At 35.1% G+C, this 21343-nt stretch overlaps 2 protein-coding genes and 1 pseudogene across 2 annotated transcripts; 2 read left to right on the plus strand and 1 right to left on the minus strand.

Annotated features, from left to right (window-relative positions):
- The first annotated feature begins 7996 nt into the window (after positions 1–7996).
- Positions 7997–10040, plus strand: LOC106353495 (extensin-3-like). The gene is made up of 2 exons (XM_022688979.2): positions 7997–9657; positions 9749–10040. The coding sequence occupies exon 1, from the start codon at positions 8059–8061 to the stop codon at positions 9640–9642; it is 1584 nt and encodes a 527-aa protein (XP_022544700.2). The 5' UTR covers positions 7997–8058; the 3' UTR covers positions 9643–9657; positions 9749–10040.
- Positions 10041–11834: 1794 nt separating this feature from the next.
- LOC106353496 (SKP1-interacting partner 15) lies at positions 11835–13256 on the minus strand. Its single transcript, XM_048735768.1, has one exon. The coding sequence runs from the start codon at positions 13064–13066 to the stop codon at positions 11960–11962; it is 1107 nt and encodes a 368-aa protein (XP_048591725.1). The 5' UTR covers positions 13067–13256; the 3' UTR covers positions 11835–11959.
- Positions 13257–15898: 2642 nt separating this feature from the next.
- LOC106353497 lies at positions 15899–19980 on the plus strand (annotated as a pseudogene).
- The last annotated feature ends 1363 nt before the right edge of the window (positions 19981–21343 follow it).

Here is a 21343-nt window from a genome sequence, read left to right on the forward strand (position 1 = left end):
AGACACAAAGTTGTATTTCAATTTTCCATGCAGAATGTAGACTATAATATGCATAATATTTTATAAATATCTTCTTATGTATGTTGAAATGTAAATTCATTTTAAAAAAATGTAAATTCATGCCATTTAGACGAAATCAAAACAGCATGTAAGTATTATATTATATAGACTAAAAAATCAACATCCCTATATTTTTCCTCTCTGATTGGGGAAAATTGAGTACCTTGAACGGAACAATATATACGCATATAAACTGTCTTCTACAATCTTTGTGAGTAGACCAATGACATGCATTATATAAGACGAATCATATTTTAGTTCACATAAAAATGTACAGATGTTGTAGTGAAGTGAAACGTAAAAAAATCATTAAACTATATATTTTGTATATTCCATATCACAAAAAGAGGGGTAAATATATAATAGTTGAGATCTAGAGCTAGAATATAATCTTTATTTTATGAGAAGTATATATCAAGAATCAGTATAAGGTTTTTGGTGGGAAATCATGGAAACTATAATGCAAGAGGGAATGCGATGATAAATAAGTAGATTGTATGATTGGACTCTAGAGAAATAAAAATAAAATGATGAATAAGGCAAAAGCTTGAGAACAAATGAAAGTTTTGGTGAACAAAAAAAAGAAAAGCTCCAAGGAAACATGGATAGCTCTACTTACTTTGTTGGTTGTTGTCGTGCATGGGCCCTCCTCTCTTCACCTATGATATCTCCACATTTCCTACTTTATAGTCATACACTTGTAATATTTATATTAAAAGTATTTGTTTTCATTTTGTCGTTTTTATATAGATAGCTATTTATTTTGTTGTTCATTTTGTCGTGTTTATATAGATAACTATTTGTTGACCAAAAAAATATATATATATAACTATTTATTTTGTTGTTTTTTTTTTTGGTAAAATGTTAAGCTTATTTATTTTGTTGTTCATAGTATATGAGAGGAGGTAATAAAAAACCGCGGAGTGGGATATTGCATGTCTTTCAGCATGTCGCCTTCGGGGATGAGTTTGGTTTGATTAGGATATTGCTGTTAAGTTATCTTGTCTTCAGATTTGGATTTTGGTTCTAGGTGAGCGTCCTTCTTTAGATTTTTGAAGATAGTTTTTGAGCGGACCTCTTTTTTTTTCTTTGAGAGGAATTATTCGAGTTTCAGGTAGCCGAATAAAATAATTTTTTATTTGATTTTTCAGAACTTAATCGCTATTTTAGACATATTTGCTATATTGTTAAACGATTTAAGTATCAATCGCTTTTGTGTACACATATTTTTATTTCATTGTAAGACCAATTTTAGTGGTTTTATAATTTGTAACCTCATGTTGTAATATCTCAATCTTTATTTCATGAAATGATTTTTACATTACAATGATTTTTACATTTTTAGAAAGGAAAATGACTAATTAGCTTATCCACACCGTTTCTTCATTGGGTGATATTACATGACAAAATCATAAATACTACGTAAGCTTCAAATATGGTAACATGCGGAAAGCAACAAAAACGTATAAATGCATAGATATGTAAAGATTTTTGTTATTATTAACTGTTGAAAACGAAGCAAATCACTAGGGGTGGGCATTTCGGTTTAGTTTCGGGTTCGGTTTGGGTTCGGTTTGGTTTGGGTAATTTGGGTTTTATAAAACTCAAACCAATTAAAACCAAAGTAGCTTTGGTTTGGGTTTGGTTTGGGTTTAATTCGGTTCGGTTCAATTCGGTTTGGTTTAGATTTAGTTCGGTTTACATTATTATGGTCTAGTTTGGTTCGGTGTAGTTCGGGTTGGTTATAAAATATGAAGGCATCAGTTTTATACTTTTATTAAAAAATAATCAACTCATAAACGATAGAGTGAGAATATAAAAACTTATGCTACATGATTTTATATATAATAGTATTATTTGAATCGTATTTATAATATTTTTTTAAAGATATGGAAGTTATGAAAAAATGAAAAATGAAACTTTAACTAAAATTTGCAATATGTTAATGCATATATATATATCATATATATATAGTAACTATATATATATATTGGATTATCGGTTTGGTTCGGTTTGGTTTGGTTTAAACCCAAACCAAACCAAACCGTTCGGGTTGAGTAAAACATGAACCAATTGGGTTACATAAAGAGCACGGTTTGGTTTGATTCGGTTTAACTTCGGTTTGGTTGGTTCGGTTCGGTTCGGTTTGGTTTTTTTGCCCACCCCTACAAATCACAAATACTAATATTTTTAAAAACGGATATCCGATCTATTATATACATATGTACATACATGTATATAAAATTATAAAATATATATAATTTTATATCTCTATATAAGCTTTATAATATTATTATTCACTAAATTAATTATTTAGTTATTGATTTTTTTAAAAAGTATGTAGCTTTTATAAGTTTTGTAATAAAATATTATTATTTATATTATTTTTTAATTTTTAAAATTCAAATTATTTTTAACAGATCGAATCGGACATCCGATAAATTATCTAGATTTTTCTATATCCAAAACACCAAATATCCCGAAGATTACAAATCGAATCGAATCGAAAATTCAATTATTCGTGTGGAGCGTAGCCGGCCCACCCCCTATTAGAGACGACATCAAAGTATCTTCTCGTTTACGCCTGAAGGCCCTGTACAAATCACCTATCCGTGATTCACTTTAAATTTGGGCCCACGAAAATCAAGATCGTATGGGCCCACGAAAATCAAACGTTAGTAAATGGGCCTAGGAACCAATGATTTATCGGCCCGTTAAATCGGTGAAGAAGAGAGATCATATGTTGTTGGTACGGATCGGGTCCAGAAACAAGGATCGGGTCATCAAGATTCTGATCTTTAAACTCCGTGCGAAGAAAGAAATCAGAAACTGAAATGAAGGAGGGATTGAGACATGGGGACACGATTCAGACCGGTCGAGCTAAGGTTCTATTGTGTGTTTCAAACCAGACAGAACCGAAGCTGTTCATTGAAATTAGTGTTTTTGTTTCAAACCACGTATAGCTTCGTGAGTTCCTGTTTCTGTCGACTTCCATGGCGGAAGGGTACTGGAACTAGCAGCAACATCCTCCAAATGGTCCACCAAAACGTCACCGTTCCGATTATGGTAAGCTCCTTTCTCTTACTCTCGCTCGCTGTCTCTCTCTCTAGATAGCTAGAAGAATCACAATACGTAGGAGACAAGGAACACATGTGAATAGTTATGCTCGTAGTAGTTGACGTAGAAGTAGCTTTTGCTTGTCCATAATCATTATAGTTGCAGATTCTGCATTCTTTTTTGTCTACTTCGTCTGTTTCGATTTCATTAACATGTGAAAAGAGTGAACTCGCTATGTGTTAAAACGGATGCGAAAAGATAATGCGGAAAATAGATGAATTAACTCGGAAATTTAACATGTTTCACCAAATTAACACGGACAAAGAGATCTTTATTATTAGAAGCGATTTCAGAGTGTATACAAGAATACAAGATATATAAAAGAGTATCTCTCATTTTAAAACCCTAGTGCTGACGATTCGCGGGTTTAGGCTTAGGCCTCAGCAGCGTTAAGAAACTCTTCCATGTTTCTCATGATATATTTTGATAATTAAATAATATTCTCCACTAAAAAGATGACACATGTGGCAAAAGTCTCTCGTAGAAAAACGATAGTCCCTCAGCGAAGAGATGCTCCCCTTCTCTCTTCCTTGTTTTTGTAATTTGTACATTCATCATTTTTAGTTAAGAGACTGGCTAAGATACTATACGATGCACATGCCCTTACCAAGTCAGACTAAATTTAATGCATATCAAGTTATCAACATTTTGTTTTATGTTTTTGTTCGTGCTTGAGAAGCTACACCACCCATGAGATGCACGGTGGTTACATCCTGCGGGATGAGGATCTCGATGTTTGGATACAAAAACTATTGGATCAGCAATCAGCTTATGATCGAAGCCTCCAAATCGTGGTACTATTCTTTATACTGATTCATCATGCATCTTTCTCGCTTTATTGACCTGTATCTTTTTCTTTTTGAAGCAAACGTCACCTTCTATATATGCCATCAAGTCAAGTAGGTCCTCCTAATGTTTTTGCCATGGACGAGTTTATGTTGAGACGTCGTGGATTTCTCCCTCCGAATGGTCGGGATATGGGTTTTGATCCATTGGACTCTGTTGATAGGCGTAACCGTGAACCACTTCCTCTATGACTAATAATTTCAATAAAACAATATTTGCTATGCTTTCTTTGTAAGTGGTAATTGTTTTACTTTTCTTTCTCAATTCATATGTTTGACTTTGTATTCCTCTCCTTTATGAAGACGTGTTTTGGGGTGCTGTAGTCGGTGACGACTTGTGATACTTGAGATAAGTTTTAGTGGATTATTTATTTCAATCATTTTGTGGTTTATGTAATGTCATCTTGTTAAATTCCGTGTCTGAATGTGTATAACTTTCTGTATCAAAAAAAGAGACGTGATTGCTTTCAGATTCATGTTCTGATCGTAACTGTATGATTCATTGTACTCAGAATATATCATGCCTTTCTGTTAGTAAATCATTTTTAGCCTAAATAAATAAGATTTTCAGATCTAATTATATGTATATGAAACTAAAGTTTCATGGTTAAAATTTTTCTATAAAAAAAATTCAACTTCCAATATGCGTATTTGAATTTTAGTAGTGATGCATGGACAACACTCAATCTCATTATAAAACTCTAGTGATGAATGAATATTGTTTTCAACGGGTTCATAAAATGCACATTGTTAGAATGTAGCATAAGATAAATGGAAAATCCTTGATATACAAACATTATTAGTCCTAAAAAAATCTGTTTTAAATTATTTCCACAGCTAATCATAATGTCATTCCTTCACTTAACTTTTCATTGGACATGCCACACATCACCTATAAGGCTATAATAGCTGCATTTCTTTCACTATTTTTTTTTTGTTTAACCGGCAAAAACGGCTTAACTTTTCTATTAATGAATTTCTTAACGAACCTAAAACATATCATTCCTTGGATAATAAAACAATGAACAAGTAATTTAAATTTTAGCTATACGTAGGATGAAAATTCCCCTTTATTTTGTAATGTTCTGGAATCAATGTTATGCGGTTTCCAATTATGCTATCCATCTTTCTTAAACTTGGAATAAATTAATGGGATAAAAATGTAAGCATAAGTTATAACTTATAAGATTAATCTATGTTATCTGAATAACAAACCTTATTTTCCGTAAACCAAAAATAAATCTATTGGGTCTTGGTCCAATGTTCGGTACGTAGTCAGTACCTACTAAATGTATAGATGTAGTGCATTTCAATATTTCATTATCAACGAGTCATTTTTGAACTTACTTAACAAATTTAAAGCTTACATAATATACAAATGACAAATTTGCTACAACAAGCTAATTTCATCATGGTTCAGATCCGAGTTCTATAGAGTTTTTTAGGTTGCAAATAGCTTATTACAACAAGCTATAAATGTCATAATGGTGCAGGTCATCACTGCCTGACATAGTCTAATGCATTTTCTAAATCTATTTGGTTTCGCTAGCTAATCCTTACAGTGTTCGTTCCTACCTATGAATTCGTTTCAACCCATAAATGTTTTGATCTTTTGTTGTAACATATATTTAATACATGCAAATCAGCACATATATTGAAGCATGATACCCATAATAATTGAAAAGCTTTTAAACAAACTTGTTGAGCGTTTAGTACTTCTACCAAAAGATAAATTCTTATTTACAGCTTAAAATAATAAATTTATAATTTATGTTTTCTGAATGAATTAAAGCATAGTCCCTAATTCAACATGCATGGATCAAGAGACGAACGTTAATTTAGTATTCTGCGGTTGGCTTGGACTTTTGAATCACCAAATTTTTGCATTTACTTAAATACTTTATCCAGTTGTGCACCCACACTACTAACAACTATTTTTATTTAATTTTGGAATGTACACATAATCACATATATACTGCAACTAATGCAACTTTCAAATTGTTAAGTTTAATTTTATGCGGGAACCAAATCTAGTAAGAACATATGTTTCAACAAAAATAGAACATAAATTTCATTAAGAACTTGAAATCAGAATGACAAAATCTCTTGCAGCTATGTTTTCAAACGAACTAAATAGTTTCTACGTATACATCATCAGCTAGTACCACGTTTGAATAACAAAGCATAACTAGTTTATAGCTTAACCCTTGTTCTAGAAAATTAGCTTAAACCAATTTACTAATGACGGTGATTATATTAAAGCTTTTTTGACGTCAATTTCTCCCATCATCAAAATTGTCAAAATTAGTTAGATAACTTTTGACGCCTAACCAAAATAGTCGTCAACCTTTTAGAAAATACTATATAGAATGTTAAGTTGTTGATTTGTCTAAATCCTAATCCAGCTGGTTACTTACCCATTTGATAAAAATCAAATCAATAACCCCAATTATATTCTATTATCCTAAATGTTTTATTTTCTAATGTTGACCAAGCTTCGGCTACACTTTTTTTTTTTATAACTTATTTCAAGAAGAAAATTGTCATCGAGTTGGATTATCTTCACCTTTTATTTAACACCGGTTAGTGATAATGTTATTATTTCTATTCTGATAAACACTATATATATATATTAAGATACAATGTATGTACGTTATATATTTTCTCAGTGAGTGGTTTACATCATTCCAAAGGGTAAGCATATATATCTCTTCTCAAATGCTATTAAATTTTGATTTCTGAGTATGAACTGTTATACTTCTTGTATATATTGTAAACATAATTTAGATTTCATAATGTGACTAAGTAATAGTTAAAGTAATAACCTAAGATGTTATATAATAATCGGAGTAATGACAAGAAACGTGTTAAAATAAAACAATGAACGTGTGAAGCAACATCACAACCCGTCAATGCTCCTTCTACATTCAACTTGGCCACCTATCCTTAACGCGTTTCTTCTTCATCATATTTTTGCCCAAACAGAAATCAAAGATTAACAAAACAAGAATATTAATGTATTTGAACAAAAATAATAATAATAGGAAACCCCTTTGACAAAAAAAAACTAATGTATTTGAACAATCTAGTTATTAGTTACGGAAAAACAAAGAAAACTTGATTTATAATTATAAGTTTGCGATGAACATGTAACTAACAAAATAGTGGCCACACTTCTTAAAAAATTTAAACACATAAGTTTGGGTTCTTGATGAAATCAAAACATAGCAGTACCAAATTTATTAATAAAAGATATATTAAAAGAGGAGAGAAACCTACAAAACAAATAGAGAAAACTTGAAACAAATATAGTTATCTATAAAATATAATTATTTAATTAATTAAAGTTATTACTCCATCGGAAATATTCTGAAAATGTATATTAGTCTTATTTTAATTATGTTTTTTTAATTAATAAATTTAGCATCACAAAAATACAAATATCCCAATTAAAATATAGTGGTTTTATCAGATAGCATGATGCCAATTCTCCTGAAATGTTTTGATAAAGTACAAGTATCACAATAGCTTATATTACTGTTATAGATGTGTATATTTAGAATCAAATTCGTATATTGCATATTATGAATATAAAAATATTTGATAAAATAAATTGAAATAAAGTATTTTCATTTCCTGGTAAATGGACTCAGTTACATTTACCACACTCATATATTTTCATATTTTGATCTTCTTTGATCGGCCATATTTTTGTGATTCCCTCTTATATCTTATGAAAAGTTCTGTTAGCTTTAGATTCAGTGTTCTATGTATTAATTATAATTTGATATGCTCGGAACATGCAGAACATATCAATCAACAACTACCAAAATAATTGAAGGGCAGAGAAAATCGATAATGAAAGGCTGACTGAGACCAAACCTCATATTTTTCTTTGTATTACATAGTCAACTATATTGTGTTTTACATATAATAAGAATGCCTTTTACCATCAGAGGTGAAAGTTTGTTTCTATATAAAGGGTGATTAGGGGAGACATTCAGAGCATCAAACACAAACAGAAACACATAACAAAATGAGATCGCCAATGGCCTCTTTGGCAGCAACTTTGCTTGTCTTAGCATTATCTCTTGGTTTTGTATCTGAAACCACCGCAAATTACTATTACTCTTCTCCTCCTCCACCGGTGAAGCACTACACTCCTCCGGTTTACAAATCTCCACCACCACTTATTAAACACTATCCAGCTCCTCCAGTTTACAAATCTCCCCCACCACCCAAGAAGCAATACGAATACAAATCACCTCCACCACCGGTAAAGCATTACTCCCCTCGACCGGTTTACAAGTCTCCTCCACCACCGAAGAAGCACTACGAGTACAAATCACCACCACCACCTGTCTACAAATCTCCCCCTCCTCCAGTGTACCACTCTCCTCCACCACCAAAGAAGCACTACGAGTACAAATCACCACCGCCACCGGTCCACCAGTCTCCTCCTCCTCCAGTTTACCACTCTCCTCCACCACCTAAAAAACACTACGAGTACAAATCACCACCACCACCTGTCTACCAGTCTCCCCCTACTCCAGTGTACCACTCTCCTCCACCACCAAAGAAGCACTACGAGTACAAATCACCACCACCACCTGTTTACCAGTCTCCTCCTCCTCCAGTGTACCACTCTCCACCACCACCAAAGGAGCACTACGAGTACAAATCACCACCACCACCTGTCTACCAGTCTCCTCCTCCTCCAGTTTACCACTCTCCACCACCACCAAAGAAGCACTACGAGTACAAATCACCACCACCACCGGTCTACCAGTCTCCTCCTCCTCCAGTGTACCACTCTCCACCACCACCAAAGAAGCACTACGAATACAAATCACCACCACCACCTGTCTACCAGTCTCCTCCTCCTCCAGTGTACCACTCTCCACCACCACCAAAGGAGCACTACGAGTACAAATCACCACCACCACCGGTCTACCAGTCTCCTCCTCCTCCAGTGTACCACTCTCCACCACCACCAAAGAAGCACTACGAGTACAAATCACCACCACCACCGGTCTACCAGTCTCCTCCTCCTCCGGCCTACCACTCTCCTCCACCACCAAAGAAGCACTACGAGTACAAATCACCACCACCACCGGTCTACCAGTCTCCTCCTCCTCCGGCCTACCACTCTCCTCCACCACCAAAGAAGCACTACGAGTACAAATCACCACCACCACCAGTCTACCAGTCTCCTCCTCCTCCAGTTTACCACTCTCCTCCACCACCAAAGAAGCATTATGAGTACAAATCTCCTCCTCCTCCAGTTTACCAGTCTCCCCCACCTCCAGTTTACCACTCTCCTCCACCACCCAAGAAGCATTATGAGTACAAATCTCCTCCTCCTCCAGTTTACCAGTCTCCCCCACCTCCAGTTTACCACTCTCCTCCACCACCCAAGAAGCATTATGAGTACAAATCTCCTCCTCCTCCAGTTTATCAGTCTCCTCCTCCTCCGGTTTACCACTCTCCCCCACCACCAAAACACTATGAATACAAATCTCCTCCTCCTCCCGTCCACTCTCCTCCGCCACCGGTTCACTACTCACCTCCACACCAACCCTACCTCTACAAATCTCCACCTCCTCCATACCACTACTAATTAATCATCTTCATGGTAATTATCATTTCTCAAAGTTACTTACAATGTGGTATACCTCAATCACATTACAGTTGCTTATTTCATACGTTTACTTGTATTCTTGCAGGAGTTGACGACATTACAAGAGAACAAAGAATGTTTTGGTGATAAAATAAAAGACGCAAGATCATTAAGAGATCATCTAAACGGATATACATTCTAATGATAAAGTTTCCCATTCAATGTGTTTTTTTTTTCATAAATAAGTTGTTGCAATAAACTGCAAACATGTTGATGATGTGGTCCCATTCATGTATGCAAATTAGTCATGTGTTTGTAAGTTCAAGTCCTGTTTTCCAAATTCTTCAGTTTTAAAGTTTGATTCCTTACTTAAATAAAATTGTAAGATTTATTTTTCATTTCCCATACTCTACTAAGTATCATTTCTACTTTTAATTGGCTGCTATGAGCCTATGATTACTATATTACTTGGCTGCAGAGGGGCCTGACAATTTCCGGCTTAGAAGCAAACAAATTTTTTTGGCCCATGATCTAATAAAACAGGAAAATGCATACAAGTTGTAGAACCCCCGAACCCAAACTATACTATTTATAGTCTTTACCAACAGAACTAGAGACATCGGCGAATCCAGAGTTTAATTTTAGTGGGTGCATAAAGTAATAATAACAGATACTGGGTGTACTGAGCGAATTTTTCATTATTATTTAACTATTTTATGTAGTTTTTCTTTAGAAAATATGAAATTACAAAAAAAAAATCATGGGTGGATGTGCACCCAATCTCCCCTATCTAGCTTCGCCCATGACCAGAGAGGAACTTTTGGAACAATTGGCCCCCAATATAAATATCTCTTGATGCTTGTTATGCTTGGTATCAAACACAAACACGGCCCTGCTTGGCTGCTAGACAAATCCCTCTTGACCCCTCTAATTGATTATTTATAATAATTCCCTATTATTATTTATACATGAAATGTTGTATATATATAATCATATGATCTAGTGGAACTGGTCAACAACCAACACTCGTGGTACTTCTGAGCAATAAGTGTTGTATAAGAATAACTTAACTCTAATTTTGAGCCAGAAAACAAAAATAAATAACAAGCTTGTTGGCGGTAAAAGACATTAGACAATAGACATCACACATGCCTTGAGAAATAAGGAATTTATTTTGGTTAATATAGGCAACACTTTAGTCTTCAGATTAACCAACACCAAATAAAATGAATATTGAAAAATTGCGCAGTGAAATTTATGCAGCGATCAAGTAAGTATGTATTTTACTTTTCTTGGTTTCGACTTTCGACAAACATATACTCGTTTTTTTCTTTTGATAATGATTATTTCCTTCTGTAATTTCATTTTTAGATTCAACATGTTGTTAGCATTTAACTAAAATCCTATGTGACTGGAATATAAAAAAGAATGGATGATTGGTCACCACAAGAAAGATTTTTAGCCATCGGTAATTATACTGAAGAAAAAAGATAAGGAGTTCATTTGAATATTATGTTATATTTGTATTCTTGGTATGTTCTAGTATACATAATTGGTCGTGGATGCTAATTCTGAAGATGAGAAAGTGGACAGCACGAAATAAAAAAAACAATGGCAAAGACCAAGAAAGAAGAGGACGACCAGCTAACTTGTGGCACTGCGTAAATTTGTCTATCATGGGTTCGATTCATGCTACGGGATGAGCCGATAAATATAAGGAAAGAAAAGAACAAAACATTGGTTCAAAAAGAATCTAAACTTAAACCTGAACTAAGACAAACCAAAATCTTTCTCAATTGATTGACGCATCGGTGATGATTTTATAGACCGAACATAATGGCTCCTGACATATGCATAGGATATGGCCCCATATCAAACATTACGTGTCCAGTAAGCTAATGATCAGTTAATAGCAAATCTGCATCATCAAGCACGTTCCTTCAGTTTCAAGCTAATGATATCATCATCAGATGCATATATATGGTATATGATTGGTGTTAGAGTTGACTAACAAGGAAGTTTAGTTTCAATGTAGAACACATTGCTTAGATACATCAAAGAGATACCTCACTGAATTTTTGTTAATCAACACACAAATTTCATAGATTATTGTACTCCCTCCAGAGATAAAGTACACGAGTACAATCTTCTCGATCAATCAGTTGTATTGTATACTCAAAGACCCTTTGAAAGAGAGAGATATAACTCCTATAAGCAGAGTCTTTTACATTCAAGAACAACATGACAAGAGATAAACACCAACAATAAACACACAAAAGCAAAAACAACAACAATAGAACTCAGCAAACAGTAAGATTCATTGCATCAACGTAAGCTTAGCTTCGAACACAAACCCACGACACAACCCATCACCATAACCAGAAACACCATCAACCCATCTCCACCCTTCCCAACAATCCCACATCGCAAGCTTCCCCATCCTCTTAGCAGAGAAGTAAACCCTATCACCACCTCCAAACACCTTAAACTTACTCGACTCTTGAAACCCTCTGTACATCTCAAGCGGCATCCTCCCAGCTTCCTCCCACTCCAAGCTCTCTAAGCAAAGCCTAAGTATCAGAATCGTCGAACACGCCGGGTTCAACGAGAACGTCGACTTCAACCCCCCAATCATCAGCAGCTTAGACTCTCCTTCCCCGCGCAGCAAACGCGGTCGTTTTATAATATCGAAGATATCTCCCCACTCGTGCTTCTCCAAGCAAGTCCAGTTGGTGTGAGTCACCGCGAGGCTCGTGAGCCTACACGAGAAGAGCTTCCACTGGCTTCTCCACGGCGACCCGACGTCGCATAAGGCAAACACGGAGGTGGACATCAACACGGGGCTCCTCGGTTTCGACGGCAAGTTCGATGAGAATTTGAGCCACTGGTTAGCCACCACCGCGCCTGAGTAATACAGAGCGGCTAGCTCGGTGAGGACCATGACTCTGTTAACCGAGTCGACGAGAACAGTCCCGTGCCGCGACCAAGCCGAGCCGAGCTGAGGCAACACCTTGAACTGGCGAGTCAGCGGGTTACACGCCACGAGGGACTTGCTCGAGTCAACCGAGTTAACCGAGTCGCCCCAGAGGTAGATCAACCCGTTGGAGGAAGCCACCGGCTGCGGAGACCGGAAAGGGAGGAAGTCGAGGTTGAATCTGAGCCATCGATTCTCGTCTGGATCGTACACGTTGATGCAGGGCTGCGGATTCGCCGCGTGGCGGTGTCTGTGGTGGTGCGGGGGGCGGAGGGCGAGGAGGTTGAGAGGAGGACGCGTGGAGATGATCTCGGTGAAGGGCTGTGAGGTCAAGAGGTGGTTGAAGAACTTACAGACGGATCTGCAGATGATGATTTGGCGGAGGGGGAGGGAGGAGAAGATCTGGTGGAGCGAGTCCGGTGGGAGACGGTTGATTGGCGATGACTCCATGGTGTGTGTCTCTCTTCCTCCGCCGTTCGTTTGCGGCGGGTGGAATCGTGGAAGGATTATATGGGTAAAATGGTAATTATTATGGAGGTTGTGTTCTCTGAGTTGTCATTGGTTGGGAGGTTCGGTAATGGAATGGGAGAGGTGAAGCAAAGAGAATGACTTTTTTTATAGTTCCGGTTTTGTCCCTGTCGTAATGGGCTGACTCAGCTACTTGTCTTGATATCATTGAATAATTTTCGTAGACTATGTAGAGAATAATTAGTAGGAAGACTCGGTTATATGATTTTATTTTTTGAAAATATTTTTGGGATATATATATTTTTTTTTTTTTTGGTAAAATGTTAAATATTATACCAATTTTTAATTTTTAACAGCTATTACATGAGACGACTAGTAGCGGAAATAAAATAAAAACAACACAACACGAGAATCGACTACAAACAGCAAGCAATGACCAGGCTGAACAACAACGCAGCGAAAGCGGTAAAACAGAGTGATAACAAGATAAGGTTAAACCTTACAACTCTGAAACTATATGAGAAAACCGGTTGGTTGCCACGAGCTACCGAGAGAAGGGCGCCCTCAAACCCTGAATGCTACGGTTCCTACAGCTTCTAACCGAAAACTCAGACCGTACCAAAGCGAAGAATCAAACCACGAACCAAGAGCAGGCAAGATAAAAGACACCACCGACGGTACGAAGAAGAGCCGAAGACCGACGATGCCGTCGTTCAGTAGTTTGCGCCAGAGATTACCGCCTCCATTGCATTCCACCGGGACCGTATACACCCATTTAACCACAACCCGAAGAGAATGTTGATCGGTAGACGGACAACTCCTCCGGAGAAGACCAAACCAAAGCCACGCTCGTAGTTTATACATTGGGATATATTGGGATATATTGTAATATAGTTTATACATTCTCACATCATGGTTTTATTATGGTTTTATTAGTCACAGAATAATTCTAGCAAAAACAGTATTGAAATTCTGGATTCATGGTTGGATTATTTTCAAGTGCAGGAATAATCAAGCTTGGGTGAAAACGTTCTACTCGCGTCGAAACTGATCGGAGAATACAACAAATCATTTTGGCCTATACGTTATTATATGCTTTTTGTCACTGAAATATTTCATTAGAGAAAAATTAATTTGACTGAAGCGGCCTGGAACAAAGACAAGTTAACAACATGATTGGGATGGATCTTCTCGGGTCCAGGTCTGAAGACTCCAAACGATTGATCTTTGGTTGAAAGCTTCATCAGCTCACACTTTATTGTAGAGGCCATCACGATTCTATTGGTACTTTGTATGACGCTAATTTTGGAGTTCTCCACACTCAAGGTTCTCTCCGATAGTTTAACGCTCATCCGAGCTATCTCCGGTAATTTTCAGTCAAAAGAAATCATTGGAATTATGAAAGACATCCAACCGCACTCCTCTGAGTTTGCAACAATTTCTTTTTTGCACTTCTCTAGTTCAACTAAAAAGGCTTTTCAGCCTTTTTTATTTTGTAATGGACTTCATGAATTGAGTTTTTTGGAGCTCAACTCAGATAAGTTATTATATGCTTAAAGTAGACATTCGCAAGGCTTTTAACACGATGTGTAAGGATTTCGTAATAAAAATCTTAGAGATTTAAAGTTTTTCTCTGATCTTTGTTACATGGATAGATGAATATATCACCTCTTCGAGATTTTCTTTTGTTATAAATGGTTAGCTGATCGGCTTTTTTTAAGGGAAGAAAGGACAATGTGATGACCGCCTTTTTTGAAGGGAAGAATAAGACAATGTGATTTTATCTGTCAATACTTGTTCATAATGATTATGGAAGTTCTTTCTAGGTTCTTGAACAAGGCACAACTTGAGAACAAATTCGCCCTTCATCCTCTATGTGTCTCTCCTCGAATTACTCATTTGATGTTTGCACACGACCTATTGGTATTTTTTGATAGATCTCGTACTTCTGTTAATTTAGTTAAATTGTTAACAATCTTTGTATTTTTAAGAGTATGTAGATGAGATGAAACATCCCCAACAATAATAAGCATTTTTATAAATTTTTGTTTTATGTATTGTCTACTAGTGTATTGTGTGATTTTGAATTTCGATATGGGATTTGACTTTGGACGTTAAAATATGAAGTCAAGCTAGTTATGTTTTGGTGTGTTTCAAACTTTAGTTATGAAAAATTTATTTTCGAATACAATCAAATTGTTGATTTATTTTTGGTTAATCTAGTTATATTCGGTTATTTTTTATTACAATACCCGAAACCGAACCTGACCCATTTTAACTTCAGAATTCAGAGGATTCTTCGAATGAGTGATCCAAACCTGATAGGTTCCAAATCGAATCCATACTGAAAATTCATAAAACCAGAATGGGACTTCTGAGCTAAGAACCAAAAATCCAAAAATCCATTTCCCCCAAAATCCTATGGGCCCTGGCCTAATGCTCACTCTCTGCTCGTGCTGTAGTTGATATTTTTTTGGTAAACTAATCAAGTGGATTTTGTCGGCCTTGTTGGTTGATTGGATCGGTCCAAAACAAATGTCGGCTTCTTTATCACAGATATGATTATTTTAGGACGACGAGACACGTTTCAAAATTGGAGTTTTGTACTAATGCAAAAGGTCAGCTCGGTTCGGAAATTCGAAATTTGACGTCAATAGTTATCTATGTAAGCGTTTGGTTTTATCAAAAATATAAAGACCTCAACATTATTTATCAACTAAGGCGTTTGATTTTATCAAACAAGCTGTGAGCTTTAACGTGTGTTATCCAAGTAACGTAAACTTGTAATCCAAGTAGAAGCAATTTGGTGGTAATTTGGGCCTGTTTTCTTGAGCTTGGTCCATTCCAAAACAGAGAAAAATGTCCGAAAGTGATATAGCGTTTCATAATTAAATAAAAATTCGACAAGAACTTGCCAAAAAGACAAGAGAAACCAAACAGCAAAACCATAAAAATAAAATCAAAACTAAAAAACATGAACACCCTCAGTAATGAGATAAAATCTGTCATTAGTGGCGCATCAAAAACCGGTTTTCAAAATGTCACATAGCTATCATTGCAATAAACCAGTAGTAGCAGCAGCACTAAGAGAAGCAGACAGCGAAGGAGAAGAAGAAGAAGAAGAAGAGATGAAGTTGTTGATGAGAATGATGATGATGATGATAAAGAGCTGCAATGATAACTACGAACAAATAAATTGAAAAACCAGGGCACCACTCAGAAAGTATCGAGCTTTTCACATCAACGGGTAAGAAAAAAAACAAATAAAAATCAAAAAAAGCCCTCAGATCTCATAGCTATAATCTGATCATTCACGGCTTGCAAAATTGCAAGTAAATGGATAAAACTCCAGCAAACCCCTTAAAAGCCCCCAAACACCGCTAACTCGCAACCGACGCACGTGTGTGAATGGAAGAATGGTAGTGAGAGATGTGCGCGTGTGAATGCAATCGGCGACGAAATAAGCGATGCTCAAGTGACTTAAAAAAGGTAAACACAACAACGCCGGAGATTTATCCAAATACAACCGCTCTATAATAATTTATCCATCATTGGGCATTCAACAAACAACATTAAACAACAAAAATACATCAAAAACATAAAAACGAAAATCGATAAGCGAAGAGAAAGAAACTGTAATCAGATCTGAAAATTACTGCTTGAAGGTGGTATAAAAGCGATGGAATATTTTAGGGCTTCAGCATAATAAATGACTATTATACCCTTCAAGTTTTAAGCCTGTGTGTTATTTGGTTCGTGGGCTCTGACGACTAATGGGTATTTTGTTTTGTCTTAACTAAATAGGCCTTTCATGCCCCCATCTCACGATATTTTTAAAGTATAGGTTCATTTGCAATGGTGATAATCAGATTAGAAAGTAATGTGTCGAGCCTAGGCTCAAGAGTAGATAGCAAATAACACACAGGCCTAAAATTGTATGAACTTGGCATGATGAATAGGGTTGACTAAAATATACCAATATTATGCATTTTTAATTACAAACTTAATAGTTGACAAAAAAAAATTACAAACTTAATTACTTGAATTCTCAAAAGTTACAATTTGGATATGACTGTATAGCTCTATTAGAGTAAAAGTTTGAACTAAAAAATGTGTTGTTCTAAATCCCTCTAAATTTTACCAATTAGGTGAAAAAAAAATCAATTTCGCTAAAATACTTTCTCTTTTCTGATTTACATCAATATTTTCCCTTCATTTTATCAAGAAAAAAAACTTTAGTGATATAAATATAACAAATATATTTTCCCTTCTTTTCATATATTTTTTCTCTAACTTTTTACTCTCTACATTGGTCCATCAATATTACTCTTATATTTTACCAATGAGATTTTTTGTATTTTCTTACCAAAAGCAGTGTAAAAACCAAAACGGACGTTGACTCAGCATTGTAACTTTATCAGTCCAACCGTATTTTAAATTTTAATTAAATTTATATTAAGTAACTATATATATTTATATATATATATAACTATAAAATTATTTTTATAAAATTTATATCATTGTAGAATCTAAAAATGATATGAAAATAAAATGAAATTTTTCAAAATAATATAAAAATAATGAAAAATAATTTATTTAGATAGGTGTTTAGAAAACAATATGAGTTTTTATGAAATCCTTTTAAAATTAACAGTTTTTAAAAAAAATTATTTGAATTTGAGAAAACAAAAATACAGAAAATTCAACCACAACCTTCTTCTCTTCAAACTCTCCTAATCTCTCTTTGAGAAAAAATCAGATTCGAGTTTTAAGTATGTCTGGAAACTCTTCAGAACTGTTAGATAGCTCCGGTGACGGTGGCCTAGGCGGTTCAGGCGAGGAAGAGAAAGATATGAAGATGGAGAAAACCGGCGAAGCATGTGGCGGAAGAGGAAACCGGTGGCCAAGACCGGAGACTTTGGCTCTCTTGAGAATACGTTCGGTGATGGATAAAACCTTTCGTGACTCCACTCTCAAAGCTTCCTTATGGGAAGAAATCTCCAGGTTTTTGTTATAGTTATGATACATGCATATTTAATATTGCAAAAAAAATAAACCGAAATTTTATTTATGATCTTGTGTATACGTTTTACACATTTTGGATGTCTATGTTATCATGTTTTCCGTAGTTTCATTTGAATACTCATGTACTGATAATTATATGTTCGTAGATATCCAAAAGTCTAATTAAAATTTTAAAATAACTATCTAGGAATAGGTTTGTTTTTTTGCTTTCTTATGGTTTTCTTATTTGATAAACAATTAGGAAAATGATGGAGCTTGGTTACAAGAGAAGCTCAAAGAAATGCAAAGAACAGTTCGAGAATGTGTACAAGTACAACAAACGTACCAAAGATGGTCTTACCGGAAGATCCAAAGGCAAAACTTGCCGGTTTTTCGATGAGTTAGAAGCTTTTGAGACTATCAATTCTGGATCCAAGTTCCAACCCGCAAAATCTCCGGCAGCGACCACGACCACAAGGCAAATGTTCCATCTGGATGTGCCCAAAACCGCCTCTAATCATCAGGTTAGTGTGAAACACATCACCACAAACTCTACCTTCCTTGCCAAGCAACCGTCTTTAACAACACATTTCCCCTTTTATAACAACAACCATATAACTAAGGTTGATACTGGTTTTAAACCAACTTCGAGTGACTTGTTAAACAATGTATCATCACTGAATCTTTTTTCGAGATCAACTTCTTCATCTGACGAAGAAGAAGATCAGGAAAAGAGATCGAGGAAGAAGAGGAAGTTGACAAAAGAGTTGATGGAGAAACAAGAGAAGATGCATAAAAGGTTCTTGAAAGCTTTGGAGACTCGCGAGAGAGAGAGAATCTCAAGAGAAGAAGCTTGGAGGGTCCAAGAGGTAGAGAGAATCAATAGTGAACACAAAACACTAGTCCATGAGAGGTCTAATATTGCGGCTAAAGACGTTGCAATCATATCATTCTTACAAAAAATATCAGGAGGACAACAACAACCACATCATTCTTACAAAAAATATCAGGAGGACAACAACAACCACATCAGCAGAATTATAAAGTATCACATAGGAAACAATATCAAAGTGAACAACATTCAATTACATTTGAGAGCGAAGAGACAAGTCAGGTTGTACTAGATACAACAATGAAGATAGGGACTTACAATGGCAACCATTCAGTATCTCCTAGTTCTTCAAGATGGCCTAAAACTGAGGTCGAGGCCTTAATAAGAATAAGAAAGAATCTAGAAGCTAACTATCTAGAAAACGGTACTAAGGGGCCGTTATGGGAAGAGATCTCTGCAGAGATGAGAAGATTCGGATACAATCGAAGCACGAAACGATGCAAAGAGAAGTGGGAAAACATCAACAAGTACTTCAAGAAAGTCAAAGAGAGCAACAAGAGACGACCCCTTGATTCCAAGACATGCCCTTATTTTCACCAGCTAGAACCGTTGTATAGCGAGAGGAACAAAACTGGGCCACTGCCAATATTGCCTCTATTGGTTACTAAACCGAGACAGTTTCTTCTTTCACAAGAAACGAAGGCTGAGTTTGAGACTAATCAGAGGGACAAAGTTGATAATAAAGACGGAGAGAGCGAGAGGATGATTACGAAGATGAAGAAGAAGAGGGCGCAGGAGACAATGAGATAAGTGAGTTTGAGATTGTGTTGAACAAAACATCTTCACCTATGGGACATTAACAATAATCTTTTCACCTAAGTGGTTTTGTATAATATTTTCTTTTATATACACGTCTGATAAACTCCACAATGGGGTATACAAAAAGAACATAATAAAACAAATGTAAGTAAATGGCTTGATTTTCTAGTTTATAGTATTCCTTAATTTCCGTGGTATTTAATAGAGTAATTAAATTCGTTGATTTTTTTTACCAAGTCTATCTAATAATAGAACCACAAGATTCAATGGTGTAAAACTTGAATAAAAGTTGGCTCAATTGGTTGGGAGAAGCCAAGGGTAATCAAACATTCATCTATATCCATAGGTACCCCGGCATATCTAATAAAATCTTGGACCTACGGATTAAATTGGGTCGTCCTTTTCATCATTTTCTTTCTTTGGAGTGTTATGATTTATATCAAATTTAACTTTGCATTTTTTGTAAGAATTTCGGATATATCAGTTTAGCTCAAATCATCTAATCAAAAGTATCGTCCGTGTAGTTGATGGCGTTGGTGCGTTTCTTTCTGTAATATGTGCCTACATACCACGAGGTAGACCCAACAAACACACATTATATTCGAATTAGTACAGTAGAATAAATAAAAAGGACTACAATATATTTTTGTAACATTTTACTAATAAATCTGATTAATCACAATGATAGCTTAATTAAAAATTGTACAGAATGGGAAAATATGGATAAAATTACACAAAATAATAGAAATGAAGGTAAATAAAGTGCATAAGTTGTTTTTAAATGGTCCATATATTTATTTAATCAGAAGGAGATTATGCAAATTTTGATTAGTTGAATGGCTTTCTTCAGTCGATCTTTCTATAAACAAATAAGTTACCATCTGAAGCATCCGAAGCTAAACATTTGAGACAGTAAAACAAGAATGATTTATTTTTGTTTTGTTTTAAGAACTAGATTGATATTACAATATTGAATATAAGCGACATATATATGTAAATTTTACAACTGCGAAATCATAGGTTAGAGATGTTCCGTTGGATTAATTAGAGTCATAGACAATAGACTTTTGCTCCTCAACGCCATGCAGGGTCGGCCCGGAGGGCAAGCCACCCGAACCGTGGATTAGGGCATCCAAAATAATAGAGCATATTTTTTAAAAAAATATTCGTATTATTATTTATAAACAAATAAATTTTTGTAATTTTTTTTGTTAAAATATTACTAATATATTTAATATCTAGTTTAGTTTTAATGTTTCAGTTTTTCAACTAATCCTTTACGTAGTAAGAAGATATGTTTGTTAGTTCATAGTTTTTGAAATGTGATAAAAGCTTGATAGCTTCACTTTATTACGATAATATTTTTGGATTATGTTTACTGATTTTTATGATAGACATATAATGGATGGTTGAAAAAAATGACTGTAGAAATCTAGTGGATAATTTTGCATAAAAAATAAAAAACAAAATTAATTTTACCAATAAATATTTTTATCACAGTTTTATTTCCTAAACAAACTATAAACTTCCATTTCTATTTAATAAAAATTAAAGTTGGTTTATACTGTTTTATGATTTTGATAAAACATGTACAAAGGCATAAT

The sequence above is a fragment of the Brassica napus genome, chromosome A7 (genome assembly GCF_020379485.1).
Source record: "Brassica napus cultivar Da-Ae chromosome A7, Da-Ae, whole genome shotgun sequence".
NCBI lineage: Eukaryota > Viridiplantae > Streptophyta > Magnoliopsida > Brassicales > Brassicaceae > Brassica > Brassica napus.

Bases quoted from the DNA above. Each gene is read 5' to 3' on its own strand.
- LOC106353495 (XM_022688979.2), top strand. From the start codon at position 8,059: ATGAGATCGCCAATGGCCTCTTTGGCAGCAACTTTGCTTGTCTTAGCA.
- LOC106353496 (XM_048735768.1), bottom strand. From the start codon at position 13,066: ATGGAGTCATCGCCAATCAACCGTCTCCCACCGGACTCGCTCCACCAG.